Source organism: Urocampus carinirostris, chromosome 3 (assembly GCF_059441175.1).
Source record: "Urocampus carinirostris isolate Australia breed hairy pipefish chromosome 3, RoL_Ucar_1.0, whole genome shotgun sequence".
Lineage (NCBI taxonomy): Eukaryota > Metazoa > Chordata > Actinopteri > Syngnathiformes > Syngnathidae > Urocampus > Urocampus carinirostris.
Window position 1 is genome coordinate 34,758,586 of NC_142351.1, and position 23,620 is coordinate 34,782,205.

Here is a 23,620-nt window from a genome sequence, read left to right on the forward strand (position 1 = left end):
GCCTATCCCAGGTCAGTGGGCAGGGGACACCCTGAACTGGTTGCCAGCCAATCGCAGGGCACACAAGGACAGACAACTCATTCGCTCATTCACACCTAGGGACAATTTGGACCGGCCAATTCACCTGAAATGCATGTTTTTGGAACGTGGGAGGAAACCGGAGTGCCCACGCAAGCACGGGGAGAACATACAAACTCCGCACAGGAAGTCTGGAGCTGGATTTGAACCCACGACAGGTTCCCATGACATGAACTGTACCGCACAAGCGCTAACCACTGCGCCGCCGTGCTCTTTTCGAACATATTATGCAATATTATTTTGTTGCTGAGTTATTGTTTTTGTTCTGTTTTTATTTTAATGTTCGAATAAAGTTTTCATTCATTCATTCATCCATTCATTCCATCCATCCTTCCATCTGTCCATATACACATCCAGTCATTTATAGATCCATTAATCCATGCATTTACTCTTTCCTTCATTCATCCATCGATTTCTTTATCTAATATTTCTTCCTTTATAAGTATTCCCCTAAACTCATCATTTTAAACTGGTATTTTATTATGTAAATGTTCTTACACTATCAAGATAGCATATTGTAATTGTGTTGAGCAATTCACATATTACAATGAAAATAAATCAATCCTGTTTAAATCTATTATATAGATCAATGGATGGTTGGATGGATAGATGGATAGAAGAATAGATGAATAGATGGATGCATGATAGATGATAGATGGATGGATGGACAGATGGATGGATAGATGGGTGACTGGATGGATGGATGGGTGACTGAAAGGATGGATGGACTGATGGATGGATGAATGGATGGATGAAAAATTGGTTGGACAGACGTAAGGACAGGCAGACGAACAGATGGATGATAAGGGCTAGCAAACATAGTTAAAACTAAAGAAAGATAAGAAAGATGGGTTCGAAAGAGAAAAGAAAGGTAAAAGAGAAAATATTTAAGTCGGGCCTTTGCTTTCACCATCTATGGAGGGTAAAGAATGAATGAAATGAAGAGTTGATGTCTGAACTTAAATATGCATGGAGGAACAAAACAAATAATGCAGAAATGAAGATATCGAGTAAAGTAGTGAAAGAAAATAAATTGTTGAGCTTAACAAGGAGATGAAGATAAGTTTCGGGCCAAAAAGGGCTTTGGATGTGGACTTAACACGGCCAAATAATATGAACAAGCCCTTATGCTGATGATAAGAAGAGAGGGGGAGTAAGAAGGGGTTGAATGCCATGTAAATATAAAAGAAAACAGAGAGACTAAAGAGGAAGTTTAAGACATAGAAGTGTAATTAATATTTTTTAAATCAGGAGAGCTGAACTGGTATGTGCCTGAATGAGGGTGGACAGATTTGGGGGAGTGGGGTAGTGGAGAGCCCATAAATAATTTATGATGGGCTCAGCTCTTCAAAGCGTTCTCAGTGGTCATGCTGGCTGCTTTTCCCTGACGTTTAATTTATCTAAAAATCAGCAAGCGTGCACTCAGATTACCGCCTACCTTGGCCTGACGCTCAGGTGACATCACAAGATGCTCGCCCGGCATCCGTTCCTTTAAATCAGTCAGACACGTGGAACATTGCGAACACGATTCACAGAGGCATATCTGGAATATTAACCTCTTACTTTGATCAGGGTCACGTGCACCAAAAATGGTCAATTGATCTCATCTAAAGGCTAAGCAGTGATATCTCATAACATTGCTAAGTAAAAATGGAAAGGAATCTTATACACACACGACAGTTTTGAAGTCACAATTCTTATCTCGGATCTGACTTCCCGGTGACGATCTTGCAGGTTCACTTGTCCGAGTACTCCAGCATCCGACAGTTTAGGTCAATGTTCATTGCAGAGTCTCAGGTGCTCTGTGGTGAGGTAAATACATTGGTACATATGCTATTCAGGCCTTGTAGTCATTTTTAGCAACCTGCAGTATTTTCTAAAAATATCACCCAAGAGGTGGTCTGCTTGTCTCCTGCCTGCATTTAAAGGAACATTTGTTTATATTAAGGGACTTCTAGTGGTTAGAAAAACGCAATTCATTAAAAAAAATATATTGTCCTTAATAATAAGCAGTTTTAGGTCAGAAACTGTTCGATTATTGTAAGATTTAATACATCTGCGATGTATGTTTTTGATTGATCAAATAATTGAAATGAAACAAAACAAGAAATAACTACAAATTTAAATTGGTAAAAAAGGTCAAATATTTTGTTAGTTATTGCCCTATGCGTCTGAAAACTGGCAACAATTGCTTATTGATGTTTTCCAAAATAAATGAAAATTCCCAATGTTGGGTCAATATCACCACCACCAAAGAGAAAATACTTTTAATGAAAACCCCTAAAATATTGTTCACACAAACAATAAAAAATAATTTTATATTATTCTATAAATTACAAAAAACAATGCACATGGAAGAATATATTGTATTATTTAGCGCCTCTTGTCTCAAAACGTCATCTATTATATAAAAAAAGCACTATTTATTTGAATTACAATCCAAAATACATGAACTATCATATTGACTGAAATTTGAAAAAAAGAATTCATTCAAATTTGTTAAGAAGAAAAAAAAACGATAATAATCCTAATCTAAAACACGTTCATCATTTTTTTAGGTTCAGGCAGCGAATATCTGACATAGAAAACACGTCTTTGGGAGTTAATAAATATTCTGCCATTTGTTCAGTTTCATTGAAGAGAAAATGCCCTGGCCCTTGCTCTGTTTTGGTTGTTTCAATGTCGTCATCTAGTGGTCACTGGGTAAAACTGTATAGAGTTAATTTCAGAAAATTGGTCGTTGAACTGCTTTTCAATATTCCTTTACAAGGAACCGTGTGTAAAATTTAGTGGCTCCTAGTGGTACAAAAATAAAAAACATTCAGTAAAGAAACAAGGCGGTTGCAAGAAATCACAGAGATTGTATACCTGTCAATTTAAACAAATTCCCCATATTGTATAGGCGTTTTCACGTTGTGTACGCCGTATAGCAATTTTCGTATAGAAATTTTCTAGACCAACCTTGTTTTGCCCATTACAGCTCTAAATATATCTAATCGATTTTAGGAGCAGACAACAGTGTCTTTGTAGATTGCTAATGTCACGGTATGCTCCATAGTATATCTTGCTGTTACAAAAAGAGTACCACATTGTGTTTGTAAGATTTATCATTGCTTAATAAGGGGAATCACAACCATTAATACGAGGCTGCGGTTGAGAGTTTTGAGATCTATAGACTGTTGATGACATGTAAGAATTTACTTAATATTAAAGTTTTGCTTGGAGTAGTTTGCATGTGCAAAGTGGATGAGCCGGTAGAAAGCAGTCACAAGCGGTAAGCAGTCTCGAGCAGTCTCTAGTGGTAGCCTCAGGGAATGCTCATTAACTGGATTTTCTTCATATAGTGAGCAAGAGTTTTGTTTAAAAACTCTTATACAAACTTCGGCGTTTAGAGGTGCTCGTATGAAGAAGTTTCATTTTCACATTGACTTTTCATTGTTTCTAGGTAGTGACAGACACTTTGTGGAAGCTTCTGGAAACAACTCCAGGGCTGCTACTGTGTGAGAAGGAAGCACTCAGTAGCTTTGTCCCTCTAGTGGTGGCTACGATGGTGATTTTCTTGTCAAGTTTCTCTTCAGGGTGCAAAACGGACATCCTGGAAAGAAGCAAAATTGAGAAGACAGCGATTTTAAAATGTGCTTGTTTGTCATGAGCAAAAGTTTACTATAGCACATAATCAGATAGGACCATGTATTTGCTGCAGATTCAAAGACATATTTAGACATCCATCCATTACGACTTGGCCAAGGCTCGAAACAGAAACCTCCCAGTCTGGAGGCAGGTGCTCTAACCCAAGGCCACCGAGCAGGTCTCACCCATTCATTTTCTGTGCCACTTATCCTCACTAGGGCCGCGGGGCTGCTGGAGCCCATCCTAGGTATATTGCGGCAGTGGTCAGGAGACACCCTGAACTGGTTGCCAGGCACCTTATTTCAACTGTACAGTATTTAAAAAAAAATTCAATTGAGTTCATGACAGAAAATTGCCTATTTTTCCTTTTGAAGTAAATTTAGCCCGCTATAGCTAAAATAAATAATATCGGCTACTAAATAATAATACCGGCTTTTTAAATTTAATTTCCACATTATTTTCTACACAAAACAAATGTACGTAACTGTTTTGCCTGTTCAAAATGGATGATTACTGACAGAGCCATAACAAAAATATCGCTTTATCCATCTGATCATATTAAAATCCATCCATCCGTCGCCTATCCTCAGAAGGGTCGCGGGGGGGTGCTGGAGCCCATCCCAGTCATCTTCGGGCTGTGGGCAGGGGAAACCCTGAACTGGTTGCCAACCAGTCGCAGGGAACACGGACTCACTCGCTCATTCACACCAAGGGACAATTTGGACCCGCCAATTAACCTGACATGCATGTTTTTGGAATGTCGGAGGAAACCCACACGAGCAAGGGGAGAACATGCAAACTACACACAGGAAGGTTGTGGTTGATGGACTTGAACCCTGAACCTCCGCACCGTGGGGCTGCGCGCCAACCACCCAGCCGCCGTGACGCCCAGAATACATTATAATATATTGAAATATATTTGTTAATTTTTCAGGAGCTTCAGTTAGGTTCACTAGACTATAACTATTATCACTACGAAAAATGTTCAACATTCGAACAGTCTGGCTTTGACTTTGACATGCCTGTGTTTTTTGTGTTTTGGGAGGGCAGGGTATTATTTGTGTGCATGTGATTTCAATTGCTTGATGATTTAAAGCTAGGGACACATAATAAAAGAAATTCAAACACATTGTGAGAGAACAGAATCCTGACGAGTCAACAAACTGTGCGTCTGCGTTAAAGCAGTAGACAAAAATAGGAAGTTAAAACCATTGATGATAAAAATAAACATTATTTTGTGGTAAAACATACAAAAATCAACCTTTTATCGGCATTCGGGCGACACAAAAGGAACTCGTGCAGACACAGAGAAATACAGTATAACTTCTTCCTCTCACTTGTCCAGCATGAAAGCAAGTTGAAAAGCTGGTGCTGTGACACAGTAAATCACACCTGACAGCATTCCTTCAACATTCCAGAAATACTTCGGAACCATATCTGTTTATACTGGAATGGGTCGGATTGCATCATTACGTGCCGCTTTCTCGTGAAGGACGGCAAATAAAAAGCGTGTCAACAGACCTACCTAGCTTCGTGCTTGCCCTGCAACAGTCCGTAGCCCTCCACCGTGAGAACTGCGCCACTGAGAGTTTTTTTCAGCTTGTTGGTAAACGTTACAATAACCGTGTGCTCCTTCTTCACCTGGATGCTATCCCCGCCTTCCACCAGGACCACAATCACTTTGAATTAAAATATGCTCTGTACTACATTTTGCAATGTGAAACCTTGAATAAATAAGACCATTTGTACCTGTATATTTATCGTAGGCGGTCTTAAGTTGAAGTCCTGTACTGCTAGGGCCCTTTCTTTTGTCTTCAAGTCCTTGATGACCACCGCCACCTTCAAAATGTCTTCTCTTGCCAGGAATGCCTCGTACTTGGCGGGTGAGATAGAATGCTGGCGCGTCAAATCTGTACGGAGTCCAGTGTTGGGAGTAATGCGTTACAGAGGAACGCAAATACTTTTCCCGGTAATGGGTACTTTAACGCGTTATTTATAGCATGTTTTAAGTCAACTAGTGTTACAACATGGTGCGTTATGCCGTTACTTTAGCATTAGCTCAGGAGGTAGAGTGCTCGTCTTGGGATCAAGAGGTCGCAGGTTCGATTACCGGCTCCTCCGTGTTATATGTTGAAATGTCCTTGGGCAAAACACTGAATCCCTAATGCCCCCAATAAGCAGGTAGGCGCCTTACGTGGCTGACTCCCTGTTGGTGTGAGTGTGTGAATGGGTAAGTGTGAAGCACATTGTAAAGCGCTTTGGGAGGTCTTCATTGACTTGAAAAGCACTACATAAATGCTGACCATTTACCATTTACTTTTTAAAAGCTGGTCATTATTGATTTGGTTTTCTGTTCTTTGACGGCCCTAGCTTGCCTCCCTCAGCAAAATGCATTTCTCAATTTGCGTGTAACACACTTAATACAATACAATACAATACATTAAAAAATACAACTGAATACGGTTATGGTCTTAAGAACAGTGTATGAAAACGCGTAATTTCTCCATACTGATATTCCCCCTACCGTGAACATACTCACTTCCAAGCCATATTTACTACTATAAAATTAAAATACTGAATTCAGGGGGGAGTTGATACAGTATTTGCACATTTAGTTGTGTCACCAGGAGTAAAAGGATGCAGCGTGCGGAGGTAGGAGCGTGGCTTATACAGATACAAACAAAATCCCTGGGGCAAACGTGAGCACAGAATTTACAGTAAAATAGTGCTCAATTTAGGTCTTACAATTTGTAAAAATATTTTTGCAATAGACCATGTCTGGAGAAAAAAAACGTCTTAAACATTACCCAGAAATGGAGAAGGAACTTTTAGAGTGGTTTGAAACCAAAGGCATTATTAAAAAATATGGCGTTTCTCTGTTGTTTGCAAGCACTCATGATTGCACAAGCCCAAAAATTTAAAAGGTTCACTACTTCCACAGGTTGGTGTACATGTTCTATTCTATGTCTTTTGTTATGTGGCTATTCTTAGTCACTTGCAGAGGGTTGGCTTCAATGTGAGTCCCTATGGTAATTTGTAACGATATATAGTTACTTTCAGAGTAATGCGCTACTTTTAGATGTCAGTAATCTTGGTGGTAACACAATAAATCTTTACAGGCTTAGACGGGTCAGTGTGTCGGTGGAGCAGCTCGCCTTCAAAGGGCTGGATGTAAACTTCTTGGTGACTGCTCCAGAAGCTTTTTTGCGGACTTCTGTTGAACTCCTTTGGTTGAGCATTCAGGTGCTCCCTCAGAAGGCGCGTGTTTTTGGTGTGGTTTGTGATTTTTACCGTCAGGTCAATGCTTTCCCCCATAGACGGCTCTCCGTCAACGCTTAAGGTCACCTCCAAGCTGGAAGTGGCTGGACAGGAACAAAGAACATTTGGTGAATACTGAGCATGTACATATTGAGTATAAGACGTTGACTTTCAGATTATATTTGTATCATCTATGTTCTCAGAATTTTTGTTCTGGTGTAGGGATGTTTAATATGACATTTTTTTCAGCCCAATACTCAACGGAGTATTCATCAATACCGACACAGGCTACCAATACCACTATCAAACCTGCAGAGTAATATTAAATATTTTCAAAGAAAGTCCTTTAAATCCCAACAAATCTAGATGTTGCTGTATTGTGTAGTGCAGCTGAAAACAAGTGCTACAAAGCACAAGGAAGATAACAAATTAATTGTTTTTGGCCAGCCTTTCCCAAGGATGTTGTTTTTTTGCAAGATGGCAGACAATCATGTCAGCTTCCTTTAGGTGAGTCTCATGTTATATAAAATATATACAAATCTTTAACAAATGCACGTTTATATGGACGCTCTCTGTTTTTGTTAAGTGTTCAATATCAATATTGTTCTTTTTTTTCAAGGAATTAAGTTTTTTAACACTAGGAGGCGCCAAAAAATACACAATGTCCCTTTAATATTGCATTTAATTACTGACATTTTTAAATTCCTCTAAGTGGTATTTCCTGGTTGTTCAAGAGTCACTAAAGTGTGGTAGAGTACCAATGTTGTAAAAGTGAATGGTATAACCACAGATACTGATACCTGGTATCGGTACTCGTCAAACCTTTATTGTAACATGTCAATAATCAATGAGTCAGCTATGCATCTCATCTCATCAGCTGCACCGCTTATCCTCAGTAGGGTCGCGGGGGTGCAGGAGCCCATCCCAGCAATCATCAGGCAGTGGGCAGGGGACACCCTGAACTGGTTTCCAGCCAATCGTAGGGCACACAGGGACAGACAAATCACTCGCTCATTCACACCTAGTGACAATTTGGACCGGCCAATTCACCTGAAATGCATGTTTTTGGAATGTGGGAGGAAACCGGAGTGCCCGGAGGAAACCCACGCAAGCACGGGGAGAACATACAAACTCCGCACAGGAAGTCTGGAGCTGGATTTGAACCCACGCAGGAGGTTCCCATGACAACCACTGCGCCGCCGTGCTGCCTCAGCTATGCATAAAAAAGCTAAAATTGTATGTGGAAAATGTAAAATTATAGCAGTATAATATGTGAATGGAAAAATACCTAAATAATATCGCCCTAAATTGCTCATTATATCAGTCAACAGTGGGAGGAAATAAATTCAGACAACTTCTTACGTTTTTGGGGTGGATTAGGCCTTTCAAAATGTTTAAATTGACATTTTGCATGACGAAAAGCATGCGCATTCACACAGAGAAAAAAAATCAACAAAATAATTTGGAAATGTCAGGTTTTCCAAGAGGGAATGCTTTATAAATTTACAACAAAAGCTGAAATCAAAATGGCCTAGCTAGGAGACGTCTGTTGTTTTGTTCCCAGTGTGGGCACGTTACTTTAAAAAAATTATTTGTTATATTTACACACTACTTCTTCTAAAAATTAACTAAGTTAGTAACTTAATTACTCTAAAAAAAAAAGTCTCTAGTTATCAGGGAAAGTAACTATTTCCGTTACTTTGAAAAATAAGTTGTATGTCAAAAAAATTGAATTTTTTTTAGCACTATTTAAATCGGTTGAATAGAGAAGAGTAGAGAAGCAGTTGAGTATAGAACCTTGTAAATAATTTGCACCTCACCAGGAACAGATTTACCCTACACTTGAAGTGCAAATATAAACAGTAAACAATATAATAAAATAACAATCAGCAGTAAACAAGATAAGGTAAGTTTAATCAATGAAATCTAAATATAACTCTCACAACCCGAGACCACCTGTCAAGTAGACATAGCCTACTGTTCTTCGAGTATTTTGTTCTCAACAAAAAAGTATAAAGTGAGTTTCAAAGTAAAGCATTCGTGCTGGGTGACAGTGGTGGATGGGAACAAGCATGGCATTCAGGTGAAGCAAACTCAGATATGTTAAGCCCTGCGCACACCTGACGCCAACCAATGGCGAACGGCATTTTGCTTGTGGCATCGGGTGTGCGCACATTTTGGAGGAAAACAGCGCGGCGATCATGGCTAAGAGTAATGTAGCGTGCTTGATATTTTTGGCGCTTGGCCACCAAATTCTTCAAGTGTGCCGGGGACGGAGGAAAGCCGCGACTTGATTCTAAATGTGAAACTCAATAGTAACGTTTTTGACCGCAGTTTACTTGAAGAGCATCATAATTCAGAGTACAGTATTTTTCCTGCTCTATCGGGTCCCAAACGGCTCTGCAGGTTGTTTTTGTTGCTTTAATCAATACATTACATATTGTCATGTATATATATATATATATATATATATATATATATATATATATATATACACAGTGGAACCTCGGTTTTCGAACGCCTCTCAGTTCGAACAAATCGGTTCTCGACCAAAAATTTCGAGAAATTCTTGCTTCGCTTTTCGTTCAAAAAATCGGAGTTCGAACGCCGGTACGCTGGGGGCGATGCTGAGCGGCGTACGAGTGTAGATTGCCCCCACCCCTCGTGAAGAACTGTTGTCACGGCAACGCGCACTCCTTCTCTGCTTTCGTTTTTCAAAAGCGGTGAAGGGAGTGTTTTAACTCCTAATTATGCCTCGGAAGAAGGTTGGTGCAAGCAGCAAAGTTGCTACAGGTGAAAAAAGAGAAGTAGTGCGTACAACTATTGCATTTAAGAAAGAAATAATAGCAAAATATGAAGAAGGTGTGCGAGTTTCCCTTCTTTCAGGAATACAGCATGGCTTCTGCAGACAACCGAAATCCTACTCATAATTCTTTTCTTTATCCTTTAACCGCTCATCACTTGTTGTGGAGACCCGGGTGCTAAATGACGTGTAAACAACCTGATTTTTTTATTTTTACACGTTCATGTTAGCGAAATCTTTCGTACGGAAGATTAAGCTAACGCGAACGTACGATTAGCCTGGGTTAGCTTCATGTTTACTTTCGTGGTAAACATTTAGGGTGTTGGAACGGATTAAAACAATTTTACATTACTTTTAATGGGAAAAAAACGACTTCTTTGATCGTACAAATCGGTTTTCGTACAAAGAAATCGAACGGATTATGGTCGAGAACCGAGGTTTCACTGTATATATATATATATATATATATATATATATATATATATATATATATATATGTATACTATATATATATATACTATATATAACATACTGCACAGAACGACTTAAAAAGGAGTGAAATTTTTAAAAAGGCAAAATTGAGAAACAAAAAGAAACAAGAGAAAAATTTCAAGTCAACAACACAGAATCCCCCCCAAAAATGCATATTGACCAATCACAAGAGAAAAAAAGGTGTCTCGGAGGCAACCATCTGTTGACTCCATCACTTCCAAGAGCCGCCTTATAGTGGCGTTTCGTTTGCGAAGGACACGAGTCGAAGCGACCCAGCCTTCATTTACATGTTCTCTCGGCACATTGGTAAATACTATGTTTGTAATCGCTATTTAACTATATGGTGGCCGCTATTTTGAATGGTGCTATGATACGAAAATACGTGACGTAATCAACTCGGAATAACGAATAACAAATAACGCTGTTTCATAATAGCGTTATTTATTACAGCTTTTTTTCCAACACAGGTTGTTCCTCTATTCAGCTAAACAGTATGCAAAATAACCTTCAAGTTTTCAATAGTTTTCATGAATAAGAGATTAAGATTGGTCAGAAATTGATTATTACCTGCTATTGATGGACGATGCATGTCTGAACGAGCTGCATGGCAAACTATACAAAGATTCACAGATAAAAATTAGACCTCTATGAAAAAGTTGTAGTGTTGTTTCACAGTGTTTGACAACATTGGGTGTATTTTGACTTTGAGAACAAACAATCGCAAGAAACTGCTGTACAAAACCACAAGAGCGTCTAATTACACAATTTCAAATTTTCTGCATGCATTGATACTTAGGCCCAATATTCATTCACAAAGTATTAGCTAACATAAAATCAACTTGAAGAAAGCTCAAATAAGACTATTGGACATCTTTTAATCAATAAATTAAAATCAATTATTAGCCTTAACAACGATTTCCGACTTTTGCTGATCAAACCAAAAAAAAGGAAATGTATTACTAGCCTATATACAATAAGTAAAACCATAAAAGTAATGAAATGTTTGACTATTATGCAAAATTGTATATTTTTCTTAGCTTTAAGTGTCTGCTTTAGACGGTTTAGACCAGGGGTGTCAAATTCATTTTAACTCGGGGGGCCACATGATAGAACAGATATTCTCTCGGGGGCCGGACTAGTAGGTTAAAGAGAAAGAAAAAGAGAAAAAAATAAGAGAAAGAGAGGGAGAGAAAAACGAGAGAGAATGTGAGAAACAAAAGCGATAAAAAGATAAATAGTGAGAGAGGGGTAAAGAAAGACAAATAGAAAGAGAGAAAGAGATAAAAGAGAAGGAAAGAAAGAGAGAAGGGGAAAAAAGAGAGAAAGAGACAAAGAGGAACAAAGAAAGAGAGAAAGGAGAAGGAGAGGAAGAGATAAGGGGAAAGCAAGAGAGAGAGAAAGTGAGAGAAAGAGACAAAGAGGAACAAAGAAAGAGAGAAAGGAGAAGGAGAGGAAGAGATAAGGGGAAAGCAAGAGAGAGAGAAAGCGAGAGAAAGAGACAAAGAGGAACAAAGAAAGAGAAAAAGGGGGGAAGAGAGAGAGACAGAGAAAGTAAGAGAAAGAGAGAAAGAGAGAGAGAGAGATACAAGTACAGCGTTTGGCAATATCAGGTGGACATATTTCAACCTGCAGCTCGTTTTTCTCTTGCGCTTCCCTCAGCGTTGTCTCGCGGGCCCGATTCAATCCCTTAGTGGGCCTGATCCGGCCCACGGGCCGCCTGTTTGACACCCATGGTTTAAACATAAAAATAAAAGATTTGATTGTGCATGTGCATCATTACTACCAAAAAAGAGATGATCCATACAAACAAACTCTACTATAATCTCTGCCACAATTTGTTCAGATCACATTATCTGCATTAAGATTGTTCCTCTTTGTTCTGAATACGTACGTGATCTGATAATACCAGGGGGATATAGAAACTTACCTAGTCCAGTATTTCCAAACAAATTTACGATAGGGTCAGAAAAGGCTGTCAATGAGAGTAAACAAAGAGTATAAATCAGTTTTGAAACAAAGTCCATCAATTATTTCCTATGCAAAACTGGTGTATATAATGTTGGTGTTTAGCACATAAAAGAGTTTCATTTTATTTTCTGTCAGTGTTTTTGTTTTTCTATGTATTTCAATATCTGATTCGTTGAAATTATGTTGAAGGTCTTTACTTCTTTCTCTCCCCTTTTCATTGCTTTTCCTTTAGAGAGTGAAATGAAATGAACGTGGCAGTAACGCAGCAGCAACAGAGCTGTAATACAGCACTAACAGGGCAATAAGCCTTATTGTTAAAAAGACCAGGTTGACGTTTTTTGTGTAATTGAATTGTTAGTGCCGTTACATTTGTAACAGGCATGGTTTTGGCCACCTTGAAATGTTTTGCAAGACCCTTGTAAGTCAACAAGCAGAGAAACTTGTCTCGACACACTTCAACTTCCTTGTAGTTACAGTATATTCCTTTGTGCGTGCAGTAGCAGGTGCCTGCCTACTTTGAAGTACTTATTAATAACTGTAAATAATGTATATTCTGTAAAGATGATTGTACTGTTAAGTTAATCTTGCTATAGGGGCTTTCAACAAAGTAGGTCCAATGCCCTAACTGAGTCATAAAATGGCCGCAACATCATATAAGATGCATGGTTCATAACCTAGGAACGGCTAATTGTTTAGTTCTTACAGAATTAAGCATTAAAGATACACTTTTCCTCTATTCATTTCATTATCTTAGGCCTGACCGAAGAATATTCGTTGACAGAGGAGTAAAAGGAAATAACCATGCACGTATTCAACATTATGATTGGTTAGTTAGTTATGTTTAGGTATGCATTTGTCAAGAGTTAAATCTTCAAAAGGACGCCATTGACCTGAATCTCCAACTCGGTATATTTGCTCCTCTGTAAACACAAGAAAACATGAGTTAGTACTGAAATCGGATGTGATTTTGCACCATCCAGAATTTCCCAAAATGCTTAACTTTTTTTTTCCTTGTATGAATCCGTCAGATCCTCCGGCGCATCTGAACCGATGCTCTTTGTGAAGATCAAGCGTCCAACCCATTTGGTGTCCACCTTCTTCCCCACCACCTTGCCGGAGTGCACTATAACCCGTACGATGTCAGCATCAACAGAGGCATAAACGAATGCTGTGTCATACGGTGCGCTGAGGCAATGCCTCTGGATCGCGGCCACTGGACAAGGACCACAGCGGTATGTCCCTGTCGTGAAATCACGCATTTGACATATTGGAATAGTGAAATATCAATTAAGCAGTAAATTGTAATGTCCAAACGGTTTATCACCTGCACTTTTTTCTTGTGGAGTCGGGTCCACAACCTGCCAGCCGTCAAATTCCCCACCAATGTCTGACCTCTTCATCCAACATTCAACCCAGACATGGAAGTTCCTTAATGTGTATTACATTTCAGAGAATACAAAAGGTGTGGTCAGTAAAGTAGTAAGCTAATATATCTATTTTTGGTATCATGCAATCATTTTTATTACACTTAAAAGCATAGTTCCCCAAAAACATAGGCTTTCAGGTTGAGGTATTAGTTCATAGCATGGGTCAGGATCCTATGGCCCGCCCATATAACTCGCAAGTATGCAGTTCTTTTCATGAGTAGCTATGACTCAGACATAATACTTCGACTTTTTTGTAGCATTTCAATGTCGGAAGATTGAACTCCAAAATTAGTACATGCAAAGTCCCTAATACAGTAATATAGAGGTTCAGCCCAGTATATATAGGGCACTTTTTCGACTACAGTTTACTGTCAGGGTGTCACGCCAACTTCTCCTGTTTTGGCAGTAGGTCAATAGAAGTAGAAAATTTTAAATGAAATCTCATTAAACTATGTGTGTTCACTGTTGAAATACTTTGATATGAAAAGCCACAAACTGTAAACAGGTGAAAATGCCAGCAAACCACTCAGAGCAATTTGATTAGGTGAGCGGATCTTCGCACGCGTCGCAAGGCACTCCCTTTGTTCTCTACCTCAGTCTGCACTGAGAGTAAATACAACAATATCTTTCTCGTTTTGCAGTATTTTGTGACATTTAAAAAACAACAACTTTGCTTGCACCCTGTTTTGAAACGATTAATTAGGACTGAAGGGAATTATGGTCTAAATGTGCCTTTTATACTATATTCTATTCCCAGAGTTTCTATGGACATGTGGCGCGGTTCCCGCCCGAGGACCCAGCTCAGCGGCCCGTGCTCTCATACCTGACGTAACCTAACCTATACTCTTATACCCAATATACACTTTCATGCTCTTACTTTTGTACTCTTATATCTTTTTACGTTTATATTTCTATAGTATACTCAATAAGAGTGTAGTTACGTTTTCGACTTGTTTTCAGGGGCGAGCGCCTTCAGGGTCAGAAGAATGGGTTCTCAGGCCAAAAATGTGCCTCTGATCATCAAGCTACAACTTGAAGGCCAATGGCAAGCTACTCAGCCAACTCCTATCTGTTATCAAACAATTAACTACTATGGTGTCCAGAACTTCTTGTGCTAACTTATTACATAAAGCTACAACTTGAAGGCCACTGGCAAGCTTCTCAGGCGAATCCTATCTGTTATCAAACAATGAGCTACTGTGGTTTATCACATAAATCACTCGACTCCTGGGAAAGGAATCTGCTAAAAAAGGTATGGCCTTCAAGTATATTGTTTTGTTAGCTTGCCCCTGGTGGAAGAGGGTACTTTCTTCTTTCCATGTTTATTGTTAGGTTAGACTCCAATAGTTAGAGTGCCCTTTAGTGGCCAGCAGTGTGTACCATGTAACCAAATAAATGATCAAATCAGAAAACTCTTACATGCACGGGATATATTGTATTGTATGGTTCTTTTTCATCTAGACACATGAAAACACAAATTAATTACTATATAACTAATAAAGACAGTTCCATTGTCACGGTTGCCATGGCGTCCAATTGGTCCCCGCCGTGTGGCGCCAGGTGCTGTCATAGTTTCCACGGCGTCTAATTGGCCACGCCCATGGACACCAGCTGAAACGGGTTGACAGATTGCTCCCTGACCACTTAAGCGCTGTCTGTGAGTCACCTGGTGTCAGAGCGCCTGTGAAACTCCTGCTAGACTCTGTTGTGATATGCCAAGTCCTGTGAATCCCCGTTTTTGCCTGTGTTTTTTGCTCTTGTTTCGCCAAGCCCTGTGAATCTCCGTTTTTGCCTGTGTTTTGATCCTGTTTTGATCTCGGCCCAATCTGTTTGATTTTGACCACTCCCTCGTTCCGATCAATCTACTTCCGCAACCAACGATCTCCTGATCGAGTGTGCACTCATTCCTCTTCTCCCCAATAAACTGTGAGTAACGTTACGCGATTGAGTTCTCCTTCCTGTTTACTGTTCTGGTTTTTGACATCCATACTGCTTCTGGATCGATCGTTTCTTACCGCAACCAAAGATTTAATGATTAGGATTTATGTTGTATTCTTGCATGGACGCCAATGTTTAATGTTAACCAAGTTAAGTTTAATGTCATTGTACGCAGCATGCTTACAAGCATTTCTTTGTCACAGCACGTTCATTGCGTATGGAGGAGGCTCCCAACACATAGAATTTGCTAGTTAAAAGAAGAATAGCAACATAGTGGAGTGAGATCGAACAATATTAAACTAGAAATGAAGCATATAGTGTTGTATGTCATTGTTTATGGTTTATGGATTAAATCCAATTTCTTACCTAATCAGAGGTTTGAGCTTGGACCTTACTCGATATTGAACCCCCAAATCGATAATGACACTCAAGTAATAGATATAATTGTTCATGGTTTGTTTGTCTGAGTGGAAGCAGAAAAAAATATGATCATTACGAGTTGCTTTCTGAAAATGACTCACTGCAGCACGTCGTTTGAATCATTTTTGTGCTAAAAGCTTGATCCAATTTCCTATGAAAAACACACATTTTACTCTCCTATATCTGGGCCTTAATTTGTATGTCTAGAAAAGCAAAAAGACTGGAGCTGCCACAAACGTTGCGTGGACATGGCTGAAGACCCAATTGTGGCAAAGCAAGACATCAGAGGCAAAACTAATGTCAAGAATAAAGTCCAAACATTTGATCCAACGTAATAAAAAGGGACCAAACCTGGTCTTTGAATATAATTGGGACTCCTAGAAAAATACCCAATAGAGACTGAAACGTGAGAACTAACTCACTAACAAGATGAAAAAAAGACAATATATACGAGGCTGAGGGGACGCTGATTGGCTGATACGATAGCGCAAATGTAACAGAGTTGAAATTTGATTGTTTTGAATGTTTTTTTGAATTCTCACAAAATCTGTGTTTTTGTTGTATTACTGTTAATATTCCGGTACCTCATTCAGTTGTTAAGTCATGGGCGTCTGCGACTGTTCTTTTCGTTTGGCACTTTATGGGCTTCAGCGCTTGCCGTAGCTTAAATAAGTTTGTAAGCGTTGAAGGTAAGATGTGCCCAATATCAGTTGGATAAAAAAAATGCATATTTTGCTAGACATTTGAGCTGCTTTCGAAATTATTTTTGTATATAAAGATATATAAGTTGTTCTAAATGATGTATATTAAAAAAGCACTAAATAAGAGGTTAAGCAATACAGCTTGAAATGAAGATGCAACGTGTTTTGATGCAAACACGCCACGAGGTGCGGCCTGTTGAGTGATGACCCGTTCTTTTGTATCTTTAATATTTTAGATAATTGCAGTCGTGAACAGAAGCCCCTGACTTTTGTATTGTTTTGTTTATTGAATGCAGGCAATAAACCCAGAGATTGTGAAACCTTGTGTCGTGCATGAAAGAGGGTCGCTACACAAACAAAGGTAGATGTGGTCACGCTTGATAAGACAATAACAGAAATAAAGAAACAGGAAACCTCAAATCGACCAAATGAATTCATACCTTGACAGAAGCCGGTTTTCTAATCAATTTGTGTCTCGTTAAACCGAGCAAACCGTACACACTATTTGCTTCGTAAACCAAGTGTTTCTGTCTGACTAAGTATGTATTGAAGCCGCGAATACAAACCAAATGCTATCTTTGGACAGTTTGAGCCTCTCCCCAGTGCTTGAGTAAAACTCTTCAGTGATCAGGTTACCATCACCATCATGGGCTGCGTTAAACACTGTAACCACCCTGGAGGGAATCCCCAGCACTCGCATCACTAGATAACAAAAAAAAGGTCAAAAACAGAAATATTGAGGATAAAAACAATCTCCGTCCCCCAAAAAGCACCTGTACAGAGAACAGATGCAAAGACCCAGCACTGTCCGTAACGCACAGGGTTGCCTTTGGATGCCATCCAGCGTCTAAGGATGTCCGGACTGCCGCTCCACTCTGTGGGATCCACGCCATCTTTGTAGCTCCCTTTCCACCTGCCCTCGATGAGACCCATGTCGTCGCTGGAGTTCACCTTGCAGAGAAACATCACCACCCATTTGTTACCTTGATAATCAATTGATTTGATTGGAATTTACAGTTATTTAAATGCCAATCATTGGTGTTGAGCCAAAACTTTGTCCCCCAAAAACAATATATTTCTTTAATATGACATTGCATATTGACACTTTGGGATAGTGAAAAAATATGTTTTGAATGAAACACAAAACCTGTAGGCCAGGGATGGGCAAACTAAGGCCTGTGGGCCACATGCGGTCCGCCACACTTTTTCATCTGGCCCGTCAAACAAACAGATTGAAAATATAAAAATAAAAATAAAATATATAAAATGATAACAAGAAAGTACTACTAATGAAAATGAGGTGATTTGGTGCCAAATTTGGCCTTTGTGTCCCAAACATTTAAATAACTGTCTACATTTGTATTTACTTGCAATTTTGATCATGTATTTTTTTCTATAAAGAGAAAAATTTACTGAAAAAAACAAATTTAAAATGTAGTCATATAGCATTTTGAGTATATTGTTGCTGCTGTTGTAAAAATACCTATCTGCATTTTTTGGCCTGAATGGAATGTGAAAGAAATGCATACAAGAGAGATACTGGATTTAATACTGTATCAGTGGATTTCCTCCTGTCCCTTTTGGCAAATCTTTTAACTCAATGTTGTCCATGACTCAAAAGATTTGCCCACCCCTGCTGTAGGCTTACCAAATTATAAGTTAACAAAAAAGTTTCCCAAATTGTGATCAATGAGTTATATTTCCAATGTTAGTGAAACATTCTATTTTGATTCAGCACAAAGATACTTTTTTCTTTTCAAATCACTGCGGGAAAAAAACAAACAAAAAAGGGGGAATATTTACGCTTCAGACTATTTTGAATACAAAATATACCATATTGTTTGAAAATGGAGTAAGCCATTAAATTAATTATCTTACAGTTTTTGATTTAAAAATTAAACTTTCCAACTGAGTCTGTGTTAGGATATTGTATTAGGGCAGGCGTCGCCAACCTTTTTTTTCAATTCAAATTCAAAGTGTTTATTGTCACATGCACAATAAAGAACCACATTTCCCTTCACAATGAAATTCTTACTTTGCTGTCCAGTTGCCAGCATAATAAATCTAAGAAACTATATACATCCATCCATCCAATATCTGCACCGTTTATCCTCAGTAGGGTAGATAGATAGATAGATAGATAGATAGATAGATAGATACTTTGTTCATCCCCGAAGGGAAATTCACATTTCCAGCAGCATCCCTGAGCTGAGAACAATCGTCACAGGGGTGCTGGATTCTATCCCAGCTGTCTTCGGGCAATGGGCAGGGGACACCCTGAACTGGTTGCCAGCGAGTTGCAGGGCACACAGAGACAGACAACTCGCTCACTCATTCACACCTAGAAACAATTTGGACCGGCCAATTAACCTGACATGCATGTTTTTGGGATGTGGGGGAAACCGGAGTGCCCGGAGGAAACCCACACAAGCACGGGGAGAATATGCAAACTCCACACAGGAGGTTCGATCTCATGACCTCAGGACTGTGCCACACACGCGCTAACCACTGTGCCGCCGTGGTGCTGCCCAACTATATACATGTATACATGAACGAATATTTCGCATATCAAAAGATAAAAATATAAGATTAACTCAAGATGAGTTAAGGCAATAAGATAAAGATAAAACACAGTTGAATGTGACTGTAGTGCAAGAACAGTTTAGGCTGAAAGCTGATTAGCGTGAAGGGCTGCCGGGTTCATGTGCATTTCTAAAATAACATGTTGTTACTATGTTATGACTGTGGTATTACCAGATTGTAATTATTAAAGGCTAAAATAGGCTCAGTCAACCACTAATCGCAATGACCTGTCAGAACCAGTCCACGTGCTTTTTAAGTGGTCTGAGGGGGTTAGCTGGTGCCCGTGGGCACCACGTTGGAGACCCCTCTATAGAGTATAGTCAAAAACCTATACACATCCTTTGCAGACAATTTCTCACATTTTAAGTATTATTATTTGTATTCTCAATATACTGTGTAAATATTGAAAATTGTTGTAAATGAGAAAAGTATATTTAGATAAATGAAGTAAAATTAAGTTTAAAAAAAGTAAAAATTACCTGTGATGAGATCAATTATGTGCTAGTCAAGTCATGTTTATTTGTATAGCCCTTAATCACAAAGAGTATCAAAGGGTTGCACAGACCACAGATTATTGCAAACCAAAGACTATTATTACACCATCCCCTGGCTGACACTGCTATTGGTTAGTTAATGTGTAAAAGGGAAAAGTGTGAAGCGCTTTGGGAGGTCTTCATAGACTTGAAAAGTGCTATATAATTGCAGACCATTTATCTAAAACCAACACGAGGGCAAGCAAAAACTCAAAAACTTGAACATGAGGAAAATGAAGAAACCTTGAGAATCCCCCTTCCAGGATGACCAGGCTGCAATGGATGTTGCAATAACAAATAATACACAGATATAATTAACAGGAAATATAGGTCATTCATAAGCTATAGAAAAGAAGTGTGTTTTAAGCTTAGATTTAAGTTTTACTGGGAAAGGGATTTTCTTTTAATAGATGTTTTCCTTTATCTTATTTATCATCTGATTGGCGGAGCAAGAAAGCAACATTTAAATTTAAACATACATAAAAAGGTTTAATCGTCTTCCCTCAACTTATTACAGAAATGTGTGCGCTACTCATTTTGAATAAAAGCATCAATTGATAAGTGATCATCGATTATGCTAAAATGTTCATGCGTTGAGAAAAAAATAACTGGGTGGCTCAATTTACAATTAGCTTGCTAACACTATTCAATGGTTTGGGGCAAAGGTGTGTGCCCATTCAGAATCCTTGGTCTCACTGTCGCCTTTTGCCATGAGCCAAGAGAATTGTTTGCCTCACTTTGCAGACAATCAGCACTTGTATTAATAATATTCATAATGTGAAAATTTGGAGATTTTGGAAAGAAAATCCAAAAATTGTTAAAAGTCAAAAGACAAAAAAAACTGTATTGTTATGTATAAAAATAACCATGCAATATATTTCTAATTTGATATTTCTATGATGAAAGCTGAGGCTGTGCCGCACCTGCCTCTCCTGACTGCACGTCACAGAAGAACACTAACGTGAACTCCTGTGGTTTACATCTTTTAGCGCTCATTTTTGTATCTCACCATAGCACACATAACCCTGCTGATGTAGGCCGGGTCTGCCCGTCGAATGAAGTCTTTGTGACTATTATTCTGGTGCTGTGGGCTGACCTGTAGAAGCTGGAGACACGCCTCAAGGATTCCTGGCTCATACTGTGCAAACATCAACAACAAATAAGTTATAAATCTCTTACACTTGCAACCACATGTTGAAACCTTGACATTCACATTTCAACATCGTATTATATACCTGACCAAACGACCAGGGACGCTGACTAAAATTGACGTCAGTGCCCATGTAGATGACACCATAATCACTCTTGACATACTCTTGCCGTTGCGCTTCCAGTGGCATGTACACCGAATCCTCTTAAAGGAAAGAGAAGCACGCTCATTCCACGGCATTGGGACGCAAACACTAGATAACTGAGTCAGAACAGAAGACTCACCCTTGAGCCAGGGGTTGCAGAGCAGCACAAAGTTTCCTGCCATGTAGCTGCTTTGCTCGTATGCACCTCCGATGTGGACCAGGAGTTGATACCGTGCTACCGAAGACGAAACTGGGGCGCAGATATGGATTGTAGCGACTCCACCTCGCAAGTTGCCTGGGAAGATGCGTGCTGACCAGCTGAGCGGGTCGGCCCACCTGTTGGAGAAATGGACCAACATCTTTGCGGACATTTCACCTGTGGGGAGATCGAGAAATGCCTTGAAGGAAAGAATTATTTGACTTTAATATACAAATATAATACTCCTTGAAGGTGGGCCGTGCATTTCACACCTATGTCTGAATCATCCCACCCCTCAATAGCTGTTTAATGGCTATAAAATATTTACTGCAGCTACAGCTGCGAAAAATGTACTTGTTGTTACAATGTTATTACTGTGTTATTATCAGCTTTTAGTTATTAAAGGTTAAAATTGGCTCAGTCAACCACTAAACTCCATGCCATTTAGAATCCAAATTTTCTAGAAAATAACAATGATCCATGATATATTTTCAGAACCAGTCTGTTGGCTACTCAGATGGCCTTAGGGGGCTAACTGGTGCCCATGAGCACAACTTTGGAGATCTCTGGTGTAGTGTGACTGAAAATGAGCGCTTAAAAGCATAAGAAAGAATACAAACTACGTGAACACAAAGTCTCCATTTTTTTTTCTTCTTTCTTTGACCAGCTTTTTGCAAAGTTTTTGAGTACCTCTTATTGTAAGCTACTTAAAATAGATGAACATTTCTCAATGTACGACTATTTTTAACAAGTCACATTTATACATAATTCCTATTTATTTTAATAATGGTTTTTAATGTCCAAAATCCAGCCTTTTTACTGACCCGCTGTCATAAAATAAACAACTTGTGGCCATCCAGTAATGTTGACAGCAGTATAAAATAAATTCATACCCCAAAAAAACCATCAGATCAGATGATGACAGTAGCCCTCTGGCCACCTTGCCCTTTGCTTTATGTGAGAATATTAGCCCATACCATTTTCAATATGGTGACTGTGAATAAAAAAGGATAGTTGACTGTGAGAGCCACCGCTTTGAGGACAAATGGAAATTAGAGTATTTTTCTGCACTGAAATCCAAAACAACTGCGTCTGCCTAATTTGACTGTGGCTATAATATCAAGAGGCACTGCCTGAAGAAAATAAAGCCTTCAAAGGAACTGCTCATCTTCAGCTCCATGTTTGACCATAAACGTGCTGTAAAAAGTCAAACGAACACGTGGAGGAAGAAAAACGGTTCCTCAATACTAGGCAGGAAAACATTTTCAAATATATTTGCAAACTGAAATTTGTTAAGTGCCCCTTTGATGGTAGGCAGAAATTTTAAAAAGGCCAAACCTAGTATACTAAATCACTACCGACAATTGTTTTTAAGTGTAAAATCCCACCTAACAAAACCTGGAGGGCCAGACGCTCCGTTTTCGGGTTCCACGTGCGCCCGTAGAACAGTAGAGTCACTTTAAACGGCATCCCGCGCCGCACTACAAGGGTTTTCTCGCTGAGTCCTTGGGTCTCATGACAGATGTGGTTCTCCTGAATTTCAAAGTTGACCAATTTCAGACGCCTTTGGCCTTTGTTTGGCCCTAAAAACAACAAAACGGTCAACCATGCGGTTTAATATTAGGTGATTAGAATATAAAACATTACAGTAAGATTCTTTTATGCCTGTGAAACTTGGGAACATTTTTGGTCAATATTGACTGTGGTTTCAAACAGTGTATGCACATCTTCAATGTACCCCAAAATTTCACACGAAACCAAAACGAGAGCTGAAATGTATGCCAACAAATAAGTGTGTTATTTAGAATGAGTGAAAAGCAAGAACACAAACAAGTTTCAAACTAGGATAGAAATATTTTTTTCCCAACACAGTTTTTAAAGAATCAAAATGTATAGCTCTGATTTATTTTAATTTTTTGCAAAGAAAACCCCAACAACCTAGGTCACAATTTATACACCACAAAAATGCATCTCTTTATTTATTTACAAATGGACATTCCGTTTTTATCCAAAGCTCCACAATGAATCATTTATGATTCTGTGTGTAAAAAAAATAAAAAAATACTACAGTGGTACGCGTACACACCCACTTGCGTCATGTCGACTGGAATGACAGAAATGTAGGACAACGCAACTTAACCTAAATTGTATCTAAAGGAAACGTCAGTGTTTAGCAAATAAAAACCCAATATTTATCAAATAAATAAAACCAATATTTTTCTTTAGGATTTTGTAGGAAGCATTAAGATAACTTGTAGTGTGGCGCTCACCTGCTTGTGGCGGGGCCTCCATAAT

The 23,620-nt window shown here is 39.0% G+C and overlaps 1 protein-coding gene across 1 annotated transcript; it reads right to left on the bottom strand.

Annotated features, from left to right (window-relative positions):
• Nucleotides 1–1,988: 1,988 nt before the first annotated feature.
• Nucleotides 1,989–23,620, bottom strand: LOC148369538 (protein-glutamine gamma-glutamyltransferase 5-like). The gene is made up of 16 exons (XM_088331603.1): nucleotides 23,596–23,620; nucleotides 22,714–22,908; nucleotides 21,266–21,502; nucleotides 21,067–21,185; nucleotides 20,841–20,969; nucleotides 17,489–17,666; nucleotides 17,282–17,417; nucleotides 13,554–13,657; nucleotides 13,230–13,469; nucleotides 13,120–13,149; nucleotides 12,189–12,233; nucleotides 10,829–10,873; nucleotides 6,864–7,070; nucleotides 5,456–5,618; nucleotides 5,234–5,371; nucleotides 1,989–3,673 (listed from the first exon to the last, which is right to left on the bottom strand). Exons 1-16 carry the CDS (start codon nucleotides 23,615–23,617, stop codon nucleotides 3,520–3,522), a joined length of 2,142 nt encoding a protein of 713 aa, XP_088187729.1. The 5' UTR covers nucleotides 23,618–23,620; the 3' UTR covers nucleotides 1,989–3,519.